The 18,074-nt window shown below is 41.5% G+C and overlaps 1 protein-coding gene across 2 annotated transcripts in view; it reads left to right on the top strand.

Annotated features, from left to right (window-relative positions):
• Positions 1-18,074, top strand: part of MYO16 (myosin XVI) — a 501,160-nt gene that overhangs the window by 120,436 nt on the left and 362,650 nt on the right. For both annotated transcript variants that reach the window (XM_043477832.1, XM_043477831.1), the window contains exon 2: positions 4,405-4,668. In XM_043477832.1, coding sequence (XP_043333767.1) covers positions 4,443-4,668 — 226 coding nt within the window. In that variant the 5' untranslated portion in view covers positions 4,405-4,442. The remainder of the gene's footprint in view (positions 1-4,404; positions 4,669-18,074) is intronic.

Here is an 18,074-nt window from a genome sequence, read left to right as displayed (position 1 = left end):
AGGAGTTGGTGATGGACAGGGAGGCCTGGCGTGCTGTGGTTCATGGGGTCTCAAAGAGTCAGACACGACTGAGCGACTGAACTGAACAGTATAAAGTCCTGAAATCAGCACATTATATGGTGCCCACCAAAACCAAAGCCTGGGGCTACTAATTTTTTAATAGATGTTGCATATTTATTTCTGAATATAGATCTTGGCTTTTTTCCTTTACGTATTTTGTCTGCTGGCTCTCAGTTTTTGTCATATGGAGATGCACATTTGCCGAGCAGGGACTTCTGGCTGTGGCTCTCTGTACATTTTTATCTAGAATTACTGGGTCGCCATATATATATATACATATCCTCCCCAACCCTCCCTACTTCCCCACCCCCTGGCAAATGAAGTCCACTCACTTGTCTAAAGGAAGACAAACCTGGTTTCAGGTAGTCGGTTTGCGTGAGAATGAAACTATGCCCTGTTATAATACAGTGTGTGTCTTTGTCATACCAATGAACTCCTGTATTATTGGGAGAAAGAGGTCTGCAGAAAGATGAAGCTGTGGTGGTTCACGTGTGTTTTTTCTAGGCAAAGCGAGCAAAATAGTGGGGAAAGAATTGGGATATTTATCAGGCAAGAGCCCCTGATTCAGTAGGTGGGCAGACTACCCTGTCAACCCCATCACACAACTGGAAACGAGTGCCTGCTCAGGACTCCCGTCCCAGGAGAAAATCAGCCTGGCCCAGTTTAGACTCCTGTCCTCTGCCTGGGCGTTTTAGATTATCACGTGAAGAATTAGGTATTGTTATTCTGAGTGCCCTGGTGATGAAGTTGCATAGATTTTCAGTAGACTGCCTCACCACTATGCTTCCCATAACTCTATTTTTAGTGTCTATCTTACAGATTCATGTAGCAAATACACACAACAAAATGGATCCACCCATAATTAGCTAAAAAGAAAGTTGCGGTGCCCAGTATATTTTCAGCAATATAAAATAAGTCAAACTTTAGACCCTTTAAAATCAAAGCATGGGGAATTATTTAACAACAAAGTGTTCAAAAAGCAATATTTTGTACATGTATGGGTTTGAAATTTGACAGCCCCGGCTTGTGCTTTTCCAAATCATAAGGGAATCATTCATTTAGGAACAACCCTCTCTGCGCCTTTTTTTGACAGTGGGGAGTGTTCAATGAATCACCTGCTGTATCCACAGATTCCTCAAAAGTTAATTGAAAATTTCACCATGAGATCCTTCTTTAAGAGTGAAAAACCAGAGGGCTGTGCGTTTATTAGATTAACCTCCCCCTTGGACTGCGTGCTGATAAGTGCAGGGCGCTCTGCCATGTCATTTGTTTTACTTCTTTAGGTTTTTCCGTGGCTCCCATGATTCCCTGGGCCCCCACTGACAAACTGGCAGAATCACAGGAAGTCAGAGTGTCCTGAGCATCTAAGTTAATAAATCAAACCTGGCGATGTCCTCTAAACAGGTTTGAAGGCAGAGGATAGCTCCTGTCCATTATTCATGAGCCCTCACAGGCAATCTGTCTGTGGCCGTGATCATGGCTTTTATCAAACAGACATACTGGAGAGCCATTTGTCATAATTTCAGAACCCCTGGTGTCCCTTTGTGTTTGGGTCATTGGAAAGGGAATGTTTTGTGTGTAGCTATTTGATGCTTCTAACACCACTCTTGCAAAGACTTATGAAGCATTTTATTAAAACAGACGGTTCCTTTGTCATTGCTAACAGACAACAAAAACACACCTCCCCATCTCTGCTTCTCTCCCTTGTGCGTATGTGTACGTGTATAATAATATACATAAAACCTGGCTTTCAGGAATCACTTGTCATTTATTTTGTTTCTGTCTTGAGCCCCTGTGGAACATTTCTGACTCTGTCATAATATCATCTCTTTGGTCTTGGACAAGTCACAGCCTCTTTCAACTTGTCTTTCTTTTCCTGCACAGCAGGGATGGTTATGCCTGGAGTGTATGAGAATAAAGTTTTGCAGAGTGTCACATGAAATAAAAATGAAAATAGGTTTGTCACAGTTTTCCACACTGTCAGAAGAATACCGTATTTTTTTCAAAGATGAAGTAAACCTTTATGGTATGATCTTCCCAGATGTGACTTATGATCAGCCACATATTTGTGCATGCAGTTACTTTGACTTTCCTGAGACTTACATCATAAATATCTTAAGAGAAAAACCTATGAACAGTTACCTGAACCTGTATTTGCAAGCCACATTTGAGAATTTTCAGCAGTCTAACGTTTACTTTCTGCCAATAGTAAAATTTTGATGTCGTGGTAGATATGCTAGTGTCAAATCCAAGTTTGTGTGCCTGGTGAATAGTAAGCCCAAACAAGCTCCCAGTTGCAGGGCCAAGCAAGGAGAATGGGTGGCTTGTGTTCACAAGACCTGAACTCACTGATGGGTTTTGGGAATAGTTTTTATAGACAAAATTGGCAGGGAGGTCTGCAGGGTACGTGACCTTCCTCTGATCAGTTGGTGGGGAGGTAACAGGGTAGTGTTTGGCAGTCTCAATCATCAGCCTTCTGGTTCCAGCCAGTCTGGGGTCCGCTTGCCTGTGTTCAGCCTGAAATTACCATCATCCCTCTTGAAGAGGGCCTTAATTCCCATAGAAGAACTCAGAGATCTGTGTCAGAGTGTTCTCTGCACCCCTTCAGGAGATACACACCTTGCCAGGTCCCTGCCCCATCCTTGCACTGCTGTTTCTGACTGCCTTTCCTTTGTTTCTGCATTTCCTTCACTCCTCTAATTTGTGGCTTTTTGAATATGCCCTTTTGAACTCAAGGCAGGTCTAGGAGGCTGAAACCTTTTTCCTACAAACAAGAAACTGGGGATCAGTGAAGGTTTTTTGTTTTTTTTTTTTTTTTTTACCTGGGAGAACCATACAAGCTTTTGTCTGGTTTCAATACAAATTTGTACAATCCATTACAGGTGTTTTGGGTGGTGTTTATAGGAAATAGAAAGAGATGGTTTTCAGGTCCAGGACAGAGAACTCATTTTGCTAATCACAGCATTAATAAGACAGAGACTTTGACACATGTTTGTATAATCCATTATAGGTGTTTTGGGTCGTGTTTATAGGAAATAGAAAGGGATGATGTTCAGGTCCAGGGCAGAGAACTTACTTTTGCTAATCATTATATTAATAAGATAAAGATTTGACAGCAACAGTTCCATCCATGATTTTGAGTTGCCAAGAGAAAAATCTGTCTTCCATTGCACAATCTTTATACTTAACCATCGTTAGGTCTTTTAGAAATTATTGTCACTAATGACAAGGAAAAGGGGTCAGTAATAAATTGGTGGAAAATGGTCTCTGTGTCATATAGAGAACTGATAGAATGCATATGTTCTATTCGGCTCTCATAAAGAGTCAGACACGACTAAACAACTGAACTGACTGAACTGATTGATATGTTCTATTTGGAAAAGGAAATGGCAACCCACTCCAGTATTCTTGCCTGGAGAATCCCATGAACAGAGGAGCCTTGTGGGCTACAGTCCATGGGGTCGCAAGAGTTGTGTATGACTTAGCAACTAAATCAACACCACAATATGTTCTATTACATTAGATCAGCAGAGTCATTAGTACAGTTTTATAAGGATTTTTGCAAAGACCTGGGATGGCTTTCTGTCAAAATTTAACACGTAAGGTTTAGTTGGCATTATTCAATGACAAAGGAGCTTAATGCTGAGATAAAAAATATTTAAGCCTTTGGTAGGGATTTAAAGAAACAGGAAAGGATGGATTGTTAGTGGTTATGTTGAGCAAAACTACATATCTGTATCTCATTTGAAAAGACCCTGATGCTGGGAAAGACTGAGGGCAGGAGGAGAAGGGGACACAGAGGATGAGATGGTTGGATGGCATCACCGACTCAATGGACGTAAGTTTGGGTAAACTGGTGATGGACAGGGAGGCCTGGTGTGCCGCAGTCCATGGGGTCGCAAAGAGTCAGACGTGACTGAGCGACTGAACTGAATTGAACTGATATCTCATTGTGTCATCTGTTTTACTACTATGCAGTCTCTTTTATTTTTTTTAGTTTTGATTTTTTGTTCGTCATGAATTTTTTGCATCAGTTTTAATTTTTGTTTATTTTTGGCCATGCCCCACAGCATGTGGAACCTTAGTTCCAGGGATCAACCCGTGCCCCATGCAGTGGAAGCACAGAGTCCTAATCACTGGACCACCAGGGAAGGCCCTCTTGCAGTCTTGAGTAAGACACCCACTCGCTTTGCTTTTCCAGGAACCTCTAAAAGGCTTTGTATTAGTTGTTGAAGGCAAAGAGGGCCGGATGGGTCTCCAGCTTGAATGATGGGTGATGCTTGCAGTGCTGCTGTCTTGGCTGTAGCCACAGGTCTGCTGACTTTTGCACTGTGTTTATTTCAGGTTGCTTTCAGCTATGTAACGTTTTCCGATCCCATGAAATGGAAATTGACCAGTGCTTGCTGGAGTCCCTTCCCCTGGGCCAACGGCAGCGGCTGGTGAAACGCATGCGCTGCGAGCAAGTCAGAGCGTACTATGAGCGAGAGAAAGCTTTTCAGAAGCAGGAGGGGCTCCTGAAGAAGCTGAAGCATGGGAAAAACCAGAAGGTTCACTTTAATCTTGCTGACATGATACAGGATGCCGTTATCCACCATGATGACAAAGAAGGTAATGACAAGGCAGTCGTTTCTGGTGTGGTGTTTCGTATTTGTTGTTTGTTGTTTTTGGTGGAGAAGCGCGAGATAGAATTGCTTTTAAATATGAGAGGTTTTCTTTTAACTATATGAAATATTCAAGCAAAAAAATAGCTTTCTTCAGTGAACATAGGTAAAGGTCCCAAGTCTCTTGGTAAAGATGAAAAAAGGCAAAATTTTTATAAAATTGTTATATATATATATATATTTTAATTACCTACCTGGAAATCAAAGTGATTTCCTTGCAAAATGTTCAAATTGTTAATGAAAATTTTTCCCAATGAAATTGTTCCTGTTGCTAATGAGATTGTGTTACAAAATTTATTATTATCTTATAGCTGGATAGATATAGTAGTAAAGTCACTTACCTCCAAAACTCACAGGATAGAATCAATTGTCTTATCCTTTAAAGTTGGTTGACTTTTAGTATCACATTTTATTAAGAATATACACTTAAAATTTTGGTTGCCCTTACAATACTATAAAGTTTCTCAATTTTTGTGTATTCTTTTATGTGATGTCTTTGTTTGATTTACAGTCTACTTTCCAAAGTTCCAATGTGAGAGAAACGCTCCAACTTTAGGTTTAAATGTAGAAGGCTTCAAAGAATCAAATATAAATTAATTTATCTTGATTGGCTCTAAAATTACTGGTTGAATTAATCTAAGGCAGGCATACAAAGAGTACAGACCCATGACCCATTAATTACATTTCAATATGAAAATCTCTGGAAAACAAGTTTTTTTTTTTCTTTTCTTTTTCTTTTTTGTGGGTAGAAGGAGGTAGCGGGCAGGGAGAGTGTAACTCGTTTAGTGGGAGAACTGTCCCTTGAATTACTTACAGTTTTAACCTGTCCAGTCTGGAGAAATTAGTAACATTCGTGGCTCCAAAGCTTTCAAAGAGGAACTGTGGATCTTAGAAGACTGACTGTTCATCCTATACAATAATAGCAGTAATAGGAAGACTAAAGCAGTTCTTTTTATGGTTTTGTGTGGGCTTGATATCAAACTAGTAAGACTCAGAGAAGTTATGAGATTTTTTTTTTTTTTTTTTTGGTGAGTGACAAAGAATCTCCTAGCTGGGAAGGACCTAAGAAATTGTCTGGTCGAATCTCTTATTTTACACATGAAGGAACTGAGAGTCAGTCAAGGTATCAAATCTTATAGAAGGCTGTCCCAGACCACTTTCACCTCCCATTTTACTATTCTCTTCTCGTGGAAAGCTCTTCTTTGAATGGCCATCTCCTCTGTGAAGCTATATGTACATCAAGGAACAAGGGACTGTCCGTCAGTTTCAGCATACCCACCTGCCCCTCCCAGTACCCTCCATGGGTGTGAAGGGAAAGAGTGAGTGATTTTTCCAAGTTTACCCAGCAGGTGCTGGCAGAGAATTCCTAAATTGGAATGCAGGTGGATTTAAGCCCTATGTTGATTTAAAAGTAAAGAAACAGCAAGGAAGTATTTGCAAAGTTATAAAGCCTTCTGTGTAAAATTATTTAATTGCTAAGGCATATCTCTTGTGACCGCATGAACTGTAGACTTCCAGGCTCCTCTGTCCATGGGACTTTGTCAGCAAGAATACTGGAATGGGTTGCCATTTCCTTTTCCAGGATATCTTCCTGATCCAGGGATCAAACTTGCATGTCTTCCTTGGTAGTTGAGTTCTATACTACTGAGCTACCAGGGAAGCGCTCTGTGTAAAATAGCTACAGGAAAAAAATAATACCCAAGTTACTGTTAACAAGAGATTAAGCAGAGTAAAATAATAAACCCAGAGAAAAAGAGGAAATGCTAATATGTTAGGTACTATAATTTGTGAAAACATTGGAACCATAAACTCTGATTTAATATTTTTAAAGAGTTGCTGTAAATGTGGAACTATGCTGTCACTTGGGTAGTCAAAAAGCAGTGAGAGAGATGAATCCTATCTTCAGAAAAACTCCAATCTAAGTAGAAAAAGAGAAAAAAAAATCAGTAAAATAGAAAGCAGTGACTGAAAATGAAGTCTGATGGAGGTGGCGGAGTGGGCAAAGTTTTTTGGTGGCTGTGATTTTTTGAGTGACTCTGAATTTGAAGTGAAGTTGCTCAGTCGTGTCCTACTCTTTGCGACCCCATGGACTGTAGCCTACCAGGCTTCTCCGTCCGTGGGATCTTCCAGGCAAGAGTACTGGAGTGGGTTGCCATTTGCTTCTCCAGGAGATCTTCCTGACCCAGGGATTGAACCCGGGTCTCCTGCATTGTAGGCAGATGCTTTACCGTCTGAGCCACCAGGGAAGCTCTTAGATACTTGCAGGAAGGAAAAGAATAAATCACTGCCCTTGAGCAGCAATGCCGGTGAACAGTTGCAGAGAACTGAGAGTCCCATGCACGCAGGTCTGTCTGAAAGGAGCGGTCAGTCAAGTCCGACTCTGTGACCCCATGGCCTGTAGCCCACCAGGCTCCTCTGTCCACGGGGATTCTCCAGGCCAGAGTACTGGAGTGAGTGGCCACGCCCTCCTCCAGGAGATCCTCCAGGAGATCCTCCCGACCCAGGGATTGAACCTGCGTCTTCTGTGGCTCCTGCATTGGCAGGCGAGTTCTTTACCACTAGCACCACCTGGGAAGCCCCGCATAGTATGCAGATAGTGATAAATGCTGAGGAGTCCACAGTTGCCTCCTGAAGGTATATGAGGGAAGGGGCATGTCAGGTGAGTACAGAGACGGGGAGCATCCCAGCTTGATAAAGCAGCCGGGTGGTGGGAGCAGATGAATAAGTGGGGAGACAGAAGGAGAGGAGCCGGACCCCTTGGGGACTCGGAGGGTTGTGGGATGGCCTCTGGCTGTCGTGTCCCGCACCTGCTGAAGCCGTTGGAGAATCTGAGCAGAAGAGAGACCTGCTGTCCCTTATGAGTTATCAGAACTGGCTTGGCTGCTGCATTCTGAACTCATGGAAGGATTTCCAGGGCAAAAGCGGGGAAATTGGTTGGGAGGTTCTATTGATAAACCCAGTGAGGGATGATGGGGACTTGGACCAAAATGGAACAAGGATGTGGTGAGAAATAGTCAATTTGGGGATACATTTTTAGAATAGAGCTGACAGGAAATGCTGATGAACCGGTGACAGGGAATATAATAATTTTCCATCGCTGCCATAACAAGCTGCTTCAAATTTAGCAGCTGAAAATAATCTCAGTAATTATCATATGGTTCCATAGGACAGACGTCTGGTGTGGGTCCCAGTGGGCTGACATCAAGGTTATCATCAGGGCTACTCCCTTCTTGGAGTTTCTATTGGATAGTCTGTTTGCAGAACTTTTTCAGTTTCTGGAAGCCATCTGCATCCCTGAAACCTTAACCTCCTCTTCCATTGTCAGAATCAGCAGCGGCAGGTTGCGCCTGCCTCTCAAGCTTCGAATTCCTCTTGTTTCTTTTCTGTCCCTGCTCACATCTCTCTGACCAGATGTTTTGCCCTCCTCTTCTTCTTTTAGGGGCCCTGTGATTGCATTGGGCTCGTCTGTATAATAGAATTCAGGGAAATGGCCCTATTTTTAAGGTCAGCTCACTAGCACTCTTAATTCTCTGTCCCCAGATCATGTAACATATTCACATGCATAACGTCAGAGGGTGCAATTCATGGAAGCAAAATCCTACCTGCCATGGGGACTGAGAAACTCAAGGCTGACCTCAGCATCCTTTGTTCTGCCCTGAACAATCAGAAAAATGAAATGCTGTTAAGTGAGTTAGGGGTGCCTCTAGGAGGTCAGAATAAGAGGGGGTGTTGCACTGGCTGGAGATGTAAACTTGATATAGATGAACATATAGGTGGCATTGAAAGCCCAATGATATTACAATATCACTTAGGGAATGAGTGTAGATAAAATTATAGGGGTACAAGGACTGGGTCCCAAGGAATTCCAGGATTAAGAGTTGAGTGAAATGACGTAAAGCCCCCAGAAGAAGGGAGAAAAATGAGGTAAGGGTGCTTTTCTTGGAGTTAAATAATGAGAAATTTTCAAGGAGGGATGAGTAATCAACTATTCCCAATTCTTCTGCTCAGTCCAGTGGGATAGAGGCTGGATCTTGACTGTCAAGCTTAGAAATATGGAGATGATTGGTTTGGTGAATTGTAAGAAGCAGAAATCTTAAAGGTATGAGTTCTAACAGAGTGGGAAAACAGAAATGGGCCCAGAGAATATAGAGAGCTCTCTAGAGGAGGTTTTTTTTTTTTTTATCAATTGAAGTATAGTTGATTTATAATGTTATGTTAGTTTCAGGTATACTTCAAAGGGTACATATAGGAGTCATATAAGTATATAATTTTATATATATATATGTATAACATATAATATATTCTTTTGCATTCTGGTTTATTATAAGATATTGAATACAGTTCCCTATGCTATAAGTTCAGTTCAGTCACTCAGTCATGTCCGACTCTTTGTGACCCCATGGACTGCAGCACACCAGGCCTCCATGTCCATCACCAACTCTTGGAGTTTACTCAAACTCATGTCCATTGAATCAGTGATGCCATCCAACCATCTCATCCTCTGTCGTCCCCTTCTCCTCCCACCTTCAATCTTTCCCAGCATCAGGGTCTTTTCCAATGAATCAACTCTTTGCATGAGGTGGCCAAAGTATTGGAGTTTCAGCTTCAACATCAGTCCTTCCAATGAACACCCAGGACTGATTTCCTTTAGGATGGACTGGTTGGATCTCCTTGCAGTCCAAGGGACTCTCAAGAGTCTTCTCCAACTCCACAGTTCAAAAGCATCAACTCTTCGGTGCTCAGCTTTCTTTATGGTCCAACTCTCACATCCATATATGACCACTGGAAAAAACTATAGCTTTGACTAGAGAGACCTTTATTTATTTATTATAAAAATTATTTGTTTATTTTTGACAGTGCTGAATCTTCATTGCTTCTCGGGCTTTTCTCTAGTTGTGGCAAGCTGGAGCTACCGTCTAGTTTTGGTCTGTGGGCTCCTCACTGCCGTGGCTTCTCTTGTTGCAGGGTGCGGACCCTAGAGCACAGGCTCGGTAGTTGTCGCAGGATGGGCTTTTTGCACCATGGCATGTGGGAGACCCCGGTTCAATTCCTGGGTCGGGAAGATCCGCTGGAGAAGGGAAAGGCTACCCACTCCAGTATTCTGGCCTGGAGAATTGCATGGATTGTGCAGTCCATGGGGTCGCAGAGTCAGGCATGACTGAGCGACTTTCACTTCACTATGTGGGATCTTCCCAGACCTGGGATCTAACTCACATCTCTTACATTGGCAGGTGGATTCTCTACCTCTGAGCCACCAGGGAAGCCCCTACCGTGTTTATTCTTTAGGGGTGAAGCAACACAATCAGTTTCTGAAGATTCTTGGAGACAAATGTCCTCAAATACAACTTATATAAATTTCCTTGTCCCAGGAAAGAGTTTCTGTAACTAATGCAAACAGAGATAATGTTCATTAACTAAGGTCAATATTGCCATCAAATGATGAAGAAATAGTTGAATGGCTCAAATTCAGCCAGAGTTTTAATTTGTAGTCAATGATAAACATTTTAGGTATATTACTGCAATGTAAATAAAAATTTCTGTGCACAGAGGTTGTCTTAGCTCTGATTGCCATAACAAAATACTCTAGACCTGATGGCTTCAACAATAGACATTACTTTCTCATAGTTCTGGAGGCTGGAACGTATAAGATTGAGATGCTGGCTGATTCAGTTCTTGTTAAGGGCTCTCTTCCTGGCTGATAGATGGCTGCTTTCTTACTGTGTCCTCCCATGATAGAGAGAGAGAAAGAGACTCCTGTCTTTTTTCTTATAAGGGTACGAATCCCATCACAAGGGCTCTATCCTCCTGGCCTCATCCAAACCTAATTACCTCCCAAAGGCTCACAAATCCTGATTTCACATTGAGGGTATTCAGTATATGAACTTTTGTTGTCCTGAAGTCATGTTTTACTCTTTGCAACCCCATGGACTGCAGCACACCAGGGTCCCCTGTCCTTTACTGTCTTCCAGAGTTTGCCCAAACTCATGTCCATTGAGTTGGTGATGCCATCCAACCATCTCATCTTCTGCTGCCCTCTTCTCCTTTTGCCGTCAGTGTTCCCAGCATCAGGGTCTTTTCCAGTGAGTTGACTCTTTGCATCAGGTGGCCAGAGTATTGGAGGTTCAGCTTCAGCATCAGTCCTCCCAGTGGATATTCAGGGTTGATTTCCTTTAGGATGGACTGGTTGGATATCCTTGCAGTCCAAGGGACTCTCAAGAGTCTTCTCCAGCACCACAGTCCAAAAGCATCAATTCTTCAGCGCTTAACCTTCCTCATGATCCAACTCTCACATCTGTACATGAGTACTGGAAAAACCATAGCTTTGACTATATGGACCTTCCTTGGCAAAGTGATGTCTCTTCCCTTTTAATACACTGTCTAGGTTTGTCACAGTTTTCATATAGTCATAGTAGTCATACTTTTATTTATTTTTAAGTTACCCACATAGTTTGATGTATACATTTAGAGTATTGAGACACCAAAAAATGTTGCCATAAGAAAAAACTTCCCATTTGAATTATTTGAAAAACTTTGCAGAGTTTGTATTTGCTTAAATTACTTTATCACTTAGTCTCAAGTTCTTTCATTGGCCTACTGACTGGGTGTGTGCTAAGTTGCTTCAGCTGTGTCCAACTCTTTGCGACCCTATGGACTGTAGCCCACCAGTTTCCTCTGTCCATGGGGTTCTCCAGGCAAGAATACTGGAGTGGGCTGTCATGCCCTCCTCCAGGGGATCTTCCAACCCAGGGGTCAAACCTGGGTCTTTTATGTCTCCTGCGCTGGGACACGGGTTCTTTAGCACTAGCACCACCTGGGAAGCTCCGAGGCTTGCTGAGTAAAAGGGATCAAATATATTTTGTCAAAGGACAACACGTTATACGTGCTAAGGTTTATGGCATCTCATTAACAAGCAATTCACGGGTTTCTGTTTAACGTTCTGAATGTTGCCTTTTTGTAAGTATAAATTTAGTGTCTTCGACACTTTATTGTTCTCTTCAGGGAGATAGTGATTTTTTAGTATGTAATCTGTCATTTTAATGTATTCCATCAATCTAAAATGTGCTCAATAATTCTTTTCCATCTAGAAAGCAAATTTTTTTCTAAATTGTTTTAGGGGTTTTAATTTAACTCTTTGAATTATATCATGTTAGAGAGCGAAAGAGAGAGAGAGAGAGAAATTTTCTCTATATGCAGCAAATATTTAAATGGGAATGCAATCCCTCTGTTAGAATTGCTACCCCTAGATACCAGTTTTTACTAACTAGTCCACAATATGTTTTGACTAAAAGTAATGTAAACAGCAGTGGATTGACTTCATTATGCGTTTGCTGTTTGGCATTCTATAGATGTTTTCAACAGTGTTTGTGCTTTATTTGATTTTAGTCACTTAGTCTTTCAACAACCATATTCAGCAGGTACAAGAATGTTCTCCCCTTTGTGTGTGTGAGGATATTGAACCTTAGAAGAATTCATTGTTTTTTGTTCACAACACAACACTGTCTCAAGTTAATTTCTTATTTTAAAAAATCACTTTGTTGAGATAAGAGTGCCATACAATTGTCGTACGTATTTAATGTAGCATCTTGATGAGTTTGGAGATAAATGGATATCTGGGAAACCATCACCGGAATCTGGGCCATAAACATCTATCACCTCAAAAGTTTCCTCCCCCACTCCCTTAATACTGTTAATTAGATTTTCTTCTTTTGTGGTGAGAGCACTATACATATCGCCCCTCAAGCTCACCTCTGATGGTAAAATGAGCTGAACCATCCACTGCATTGATTTCCTCCTACTGCTATTTGGAATTCTCCTGGGCAGGTGAGCTTTCAGTCCACTGTTCAGGGAATGGCCAAAGAAGTGGACACATGTGCTCTAGTGTGTTCCCTCTTTTATGCTTCAGGGAGTTCCCTCCTCTTTCCATGATCAGCTCCCCTCCCTTCTTTTTTCCCTTTTTACAATTTAAAATGATTTATTCATTAGTTTGAATATAAAATACCCACTGAGAGCCTGCTTTATTCCAGATACCCAGAGCGCTTGATAGCACAGTATAGGCCTGTAATGTCAAGCTTCATTTCTGTCTCCACATGACTGAAAGTTCTAAGTCGTCGCTTAGGAAAAGGGAAGCTGTCAAATTATAGGAAAGCGAGACTCATGTTTCCTTCTCCTGTCTCCCCAGCCCCTGGTCCTTGGTTTCCTGGAAGGCTGTGGCCTAAAGTCGTGAGCCAAAGCTTTGAGCTTAACTCTTCTTGTCCCACCCATCTTCCCTGGAAGGTCCCCCTTTCCGCACTGCATCTAACTTCACCTGCTCTGATAATTCCCCAGTCATATTTATTTAGATCTTTCTTCTCAGCTCCAGATGCCACCATTCTGATGGCCTTACACTTCTAACTTCTTATGCTCAAAATTGAGTACTTGTCCCAGTATTTTTCTCAATCCCAGACTCCTGTTTTCTGTTTCAGTTAATATCACCCCTCTTCCCCACCTTCTGGTCCAGATATCTGGAGGTCACATGGATTCAGGCGCACATTTGTAAAGTGCTAATGGTTGTACCTCCCCTGAATATTTATGGGTAGTGTCAGATGTCTGCATATTATCCAGCGCCTTCTAAGAATATGCCTAGAATGCAGTGAATGCTCACTACCTATTGGATCATCTCCTAAAAGTTTCCACTTAGAATTTCATAAGTAGGTTATTGGCGATCCAGTGTGAAGCCTTGGGTCAAAGAATGCATTTCATGTATTCTTTATGTGTTTTATAGATGAAAAAATAAAATGAGACTGCAGTTAATCTAAAGCTCATGAGTACTTAGCCTAGCCTTTTCCTTACATTTACTGGATTGGCCCAGAAGTTAAAATTCTGAAGTAGTTGGCTACATCATAAATTTATTTAAATTTTAAAAATTTGTATAAAATTTGTATTTACTTTTTAGTATGTAAAGTATAAATGAAGGGAGGAGCCAATTATGATTTTTCACTGTTACCATCTAACGATACAATCTTTTAAAAAATATTTTTATTTATTTTTAAAATTTTTACTGGGGTATAATTGCCTTACAGTGTTGCGTTAGCTTCTGCTGTAAAATGGAGTGATTCTGCTACATGTTTACAGATATCCCCTCCCTCCTGAACCTCCCTCCCACCCTCACCGTCCCACCCGTCTAGGTCATCATGATGAACATGATCCTGGTGCTCTGCTGGTGTTCCCAGTGGAGACTGTGGATTTTTATCAAATGCAGCCTTGCTCTCTCTCCCGCCTCCCTGTCACCAGCTGCACAAATAGGCAGTTGGAAAATGATGGTCCACTGGCAAATTTAAGCTAATACGTACAGAAATGATACCAAGACTCTGTCTACCAACATGAGAACAGTGATCGAATCTAATAAGCAGGTACTCAGTCCTTGTTCCCTACTTGCATTTGTTCGCAACATAATTGTGATGCGTGTTAAGTATTCCACAAGGACAAATATGCCTAGAACTTAAAATTAGGAGGATTTAGTTGACATGGGCTTATCCTGGTGGCTCAGATGGTAAAGAATCTGCCTGGAATGCGGGAGACCCGGGTTTGATCTCTGGGTCATTGAAGATCCCCTGGAGTAGAAAATGGCAACTCACTCCAGTATTCTTGCCTGAAGAGTTCCATGAACAAAGGAGCCTGGCAGTCTGTTGTCCATGGGGTTGTAAAGAGCTGGACATGACCGAGTGACTGAGCATACACACACATTTCAAAACAGGCTATAAAATCATAAATAGCCTCAAATTAAGTGCATTTAAATTCTGTGGGATTCCATATGAATTGAATGAGTGGCTTAGTAGTTCACCAGTACCAAATGCATATTTCTGAGAAGTATTAATTATTTTAAATGCCTGCCATGTAATCACAGCTTTACTGGGTACTGAGAGTAATTGGAAAAAAAAAAAAAACTAGAGAAAAAATTGTGCTTCATAAGCAGTTATAATCTAGGTGGAAAGATACATTGTTCTTTAAAAAGAAATTAGAAGTTTATCTACTTAAAAGCAATTTCAGTGGGCATTTGTTGGGCTGAGGTGAGGAATAGATGAATCAGAAACTCTACTCTTTGGGAAATTTTCAGAGTTCAGTAGGAAGAGAGAAAGGGACTTTTTGGCTGGGAAAAACAGCTTGAAGGCAGAGAAAAACAGGTTTTTTATAGGAGAGTGTCATGGCATAAGTTAGCACCAAGAGTTTTAACTCTGCATTTGTAGTGATGGGTTTGATCCCAACCCCAAAACTTAGGAGCTGTGTGTCCCAGGTCAGGGACAGGCCACCTTCCTGTTCTCACCTTCCTCTTCTGCAACTAAGGTTAAGAGGCAGAGATGACCATCTCTCCTAAGTCCTTGTAAGGATTAGTTAAATAATGCATACAAAGAACTTTTATCTGTCATGTATTACTACAGGCATAATACATATCAGCTGTTATTATGACTTGAAAGGGGATTGAGTGATGCTGTTGAAATAGGTGAAACACTCCAACCTCAGGACCTTTGAGCATCTCAGAATTAAACAGAGAAAGGCATTTCTTTTGTAGGCAGGAGTCCCGGGGGCTAGCAGAACTTTTGTGAGGGTAAAGGCTTTAGGTACTTGTGAACCTTCACATTCCCAGCGTGCATGTTGTCCGCCCTCTCCTCTCCATGGGCAATGACTTGGACCTTTTTCTGGTTATCTGAAGGAATGGCAATAAGGCAGCAAGAGCATCAACACGGCAGCATGAGCATAAAGGTAGAAACGAACCATTTAGGTATGCATGCGTGTGTGCTCGATCGCTTCAGTCATGTCTGACTCTGGACTGTGGCCTGCCAGGCTCTTCTGTTCATGGGATTCTCTAGGCAAGCATACTGGAGTGGGTTGCCATTCCTGCCTCCAGTTAGGGATCATACCTTTCTTTTTTTTAATATCATTTCTTACATGAATATTAGAGAAAGTGTGAAAGGGAACTGTTGGATTAAAAAACACATTAAAAAATTAACCCAATAGTTTTCATATTTTAGGGGAGAGAAAGGTAGTGAATTCTGGTATGTGCAAGAAAATATTGTCTTATAGTTTTACAGGATCACTCATCTGTGTCACTGTCTTTCTTGTTCCATATGAGGTTACTTCTTAGACTTGATATCTTTTGACTAATGTGAAGAATGTCTCATGAGAATTAGTGGCAGAGTCTAAAATCTGCAATTTCTCAGTCTGCATACTCTCAAGTTTTAATTAAATTGAGACTGAAAAAGAAAACAGATATTTTAGTTAGCTGAATTAATATGGTGGCTGAGGTCTTCAATCCATCACATTTTAGATAGCATTGCTGCCACTGGTATAAACCAAGGGTTCTTTGAGTTGTTGTGCTTAGAATAGTCTATGGAAAAAGAAAAATAGAAAAACCTGGTAATTTTTATAGAAAAAAGGCTCAACCTGTCAGAGGCCCAGACTGCTGCTGAGGGTACAAGAGCAGTAGCAAGACCGTCTGTAGATCATGTTTGCCTTCAGCGGTATGGCTGTTGTACACTCCAAAGTAAGATGTTTTACATGGAAAATGTATATTTGCCATTTATAAGAGCAGAGAAGTCATTTAGTGCATGTAAGAATGGACAGAATATATTATCAGGGGTTTTATTGAGAATTTTCAGTATGCAGACAGTTTCTAAGAAATAGAGACTTAAGATTGCTGATTTATAAAGCAGCACATAGGCAAACTCACTCGGGAGACCCACTCCCTCTGGCCTTCTCAAGGTCATCATTCTCCCAGGTTCTCCTTCATTATTCACAGTGCAAGATCGTTTGCATGGAAAAAAATACGTTGTCATATTTTCCAAAGTGATAAGAAAAGAAAACTAAACCACATCCCTGTCATTTCATGGGTTTCTTTCTCACCAAAATTCCTCAGAATTTGTCCATGTTTTCCTTCTTTTTCGTTGCACTTATCACTATGCCACAAATGCCTTGCTTGTTTGCTGTGTCTGTCTTCTCCCAGTGGGATGGAGAACTACACGAGCAAATATTTTATATGGATATTCATGTTTTCCCATAAGAGAGTTCTAAAACCATGCAGGTGTTTTTTGTTTCCCTTTCTGTACATTTGGAGTGCAGTAGGCATCTCAGAGACTTTCTTCCTATAACTCATTACTCTTCACAGCCCTTCATAATTTCCTTACTCTGATAATACTTTTCATTTTTCTATCTTGTGGGCCATCGACAATGCTACCCCAAAAGTGTTCCCGAGAGGGCAGCATCGCCCACGCCTGGGAGCCTGTCAGACATGCAGGTCGACTGGCCTGCTGAATCAGAACCTGGAGTGGGGCGGGAAGCTGTGTTCTAAGAGACCCTCTGGGGATTCTGCCATGCTGAAATTTTCATTTGATTCTAGAGGTTCCCAACTGGGCATGTTTGTCACACTTACTCTTGGGATTCACTGAAAGTCTCTGTCCAAGGGACAAAGAAGGTACACGTTTCACCGTCCGTGGGGCCAAGACAAACAGGTAATAGTCCTGTCTCAGGTCCCAGCGTCCCTGTGAAGAGCATGATGAATCTGATCTGATAGAGATGCTGCCGGGCCTTGAGTGTAAGGCTGGCTTCCTGCTCCTCTTAATTTCTTTGTGTCTTACTCTTATTTTCATCTCAAAATGTCTGTATTCTATTCATCTTTCAAGACTTGAATTAAATAATCTCTGATTTCTGAAACAGTGATATTTCTCCTTGGCAATCCCAAAAGGCAGTCTCCTTTGCATCTTATGCATGGATCTAGATTCACTTACTTACATCTGCCTTCTAATGTCGTTCTTGATATAAATGCCTATCTTCCCCATTCTGAGCGACTCACAACAAAGCTATGTCTTCAGTGACTTTCTGTCCCAAGCAGTTGCTGGCTCAGGGTAGGAACCCTTCTGTTTTCCTTCCTCACTGCAGCAGCTCCTGAGCACTAGAATAGAGTGCTACTGACTGACTTAGCAATGGCTGGAAATGCAGAGAAAAATAAAAGTGGAAAAACCCACACGTTACAGTCCATGACCAAACTCTCATGGGAGGCATCTACAAGCAAAAATCTGTGTCTGATAAACGAGCTGCTTCACATGGAGTTGGCGTATGATATGTGAAGCTGTAGGTCCACCTCATTCCAGCTGTGTAATTCTAGAAGCCATTTTGAAGACCCTGGGGTGACATAGATTTGAAAATTGCCTCTGTTTCCTTCTCAATTGGAACTGATTCTGTAGGAAAACAAGATTACCTTCTGGCTCTAATAAAATGAGGATCACAAACGCAATTTTATGTCCAAGTTGAATTTTAGGAAGATAAAGCTTGATGTTAAGCCTGAGAATTCAGGCCCTTGGCATTCATCCTCTGAATTTCCTT

The sequence above is a fragment of the Cervus canadensis genome, chromosome 9 (assembly GCF_019320065.1).
Source record: "Cervus canadensis isolate Bull #8, Minnesota chromosome 9, ASM1932006v1, whole genome shotgun sequence".
NCBI lineage: Eukaryota > Metazoa > Chordata > Mammalia > Artiodactyla > Cervidae > Cervus > Cervus canadensis.
The sequence above is the reverse complement of the archived record's forward strand: the minus strand, read 5'-3'. Positions and strand labels throughout refer to the sequence as shown.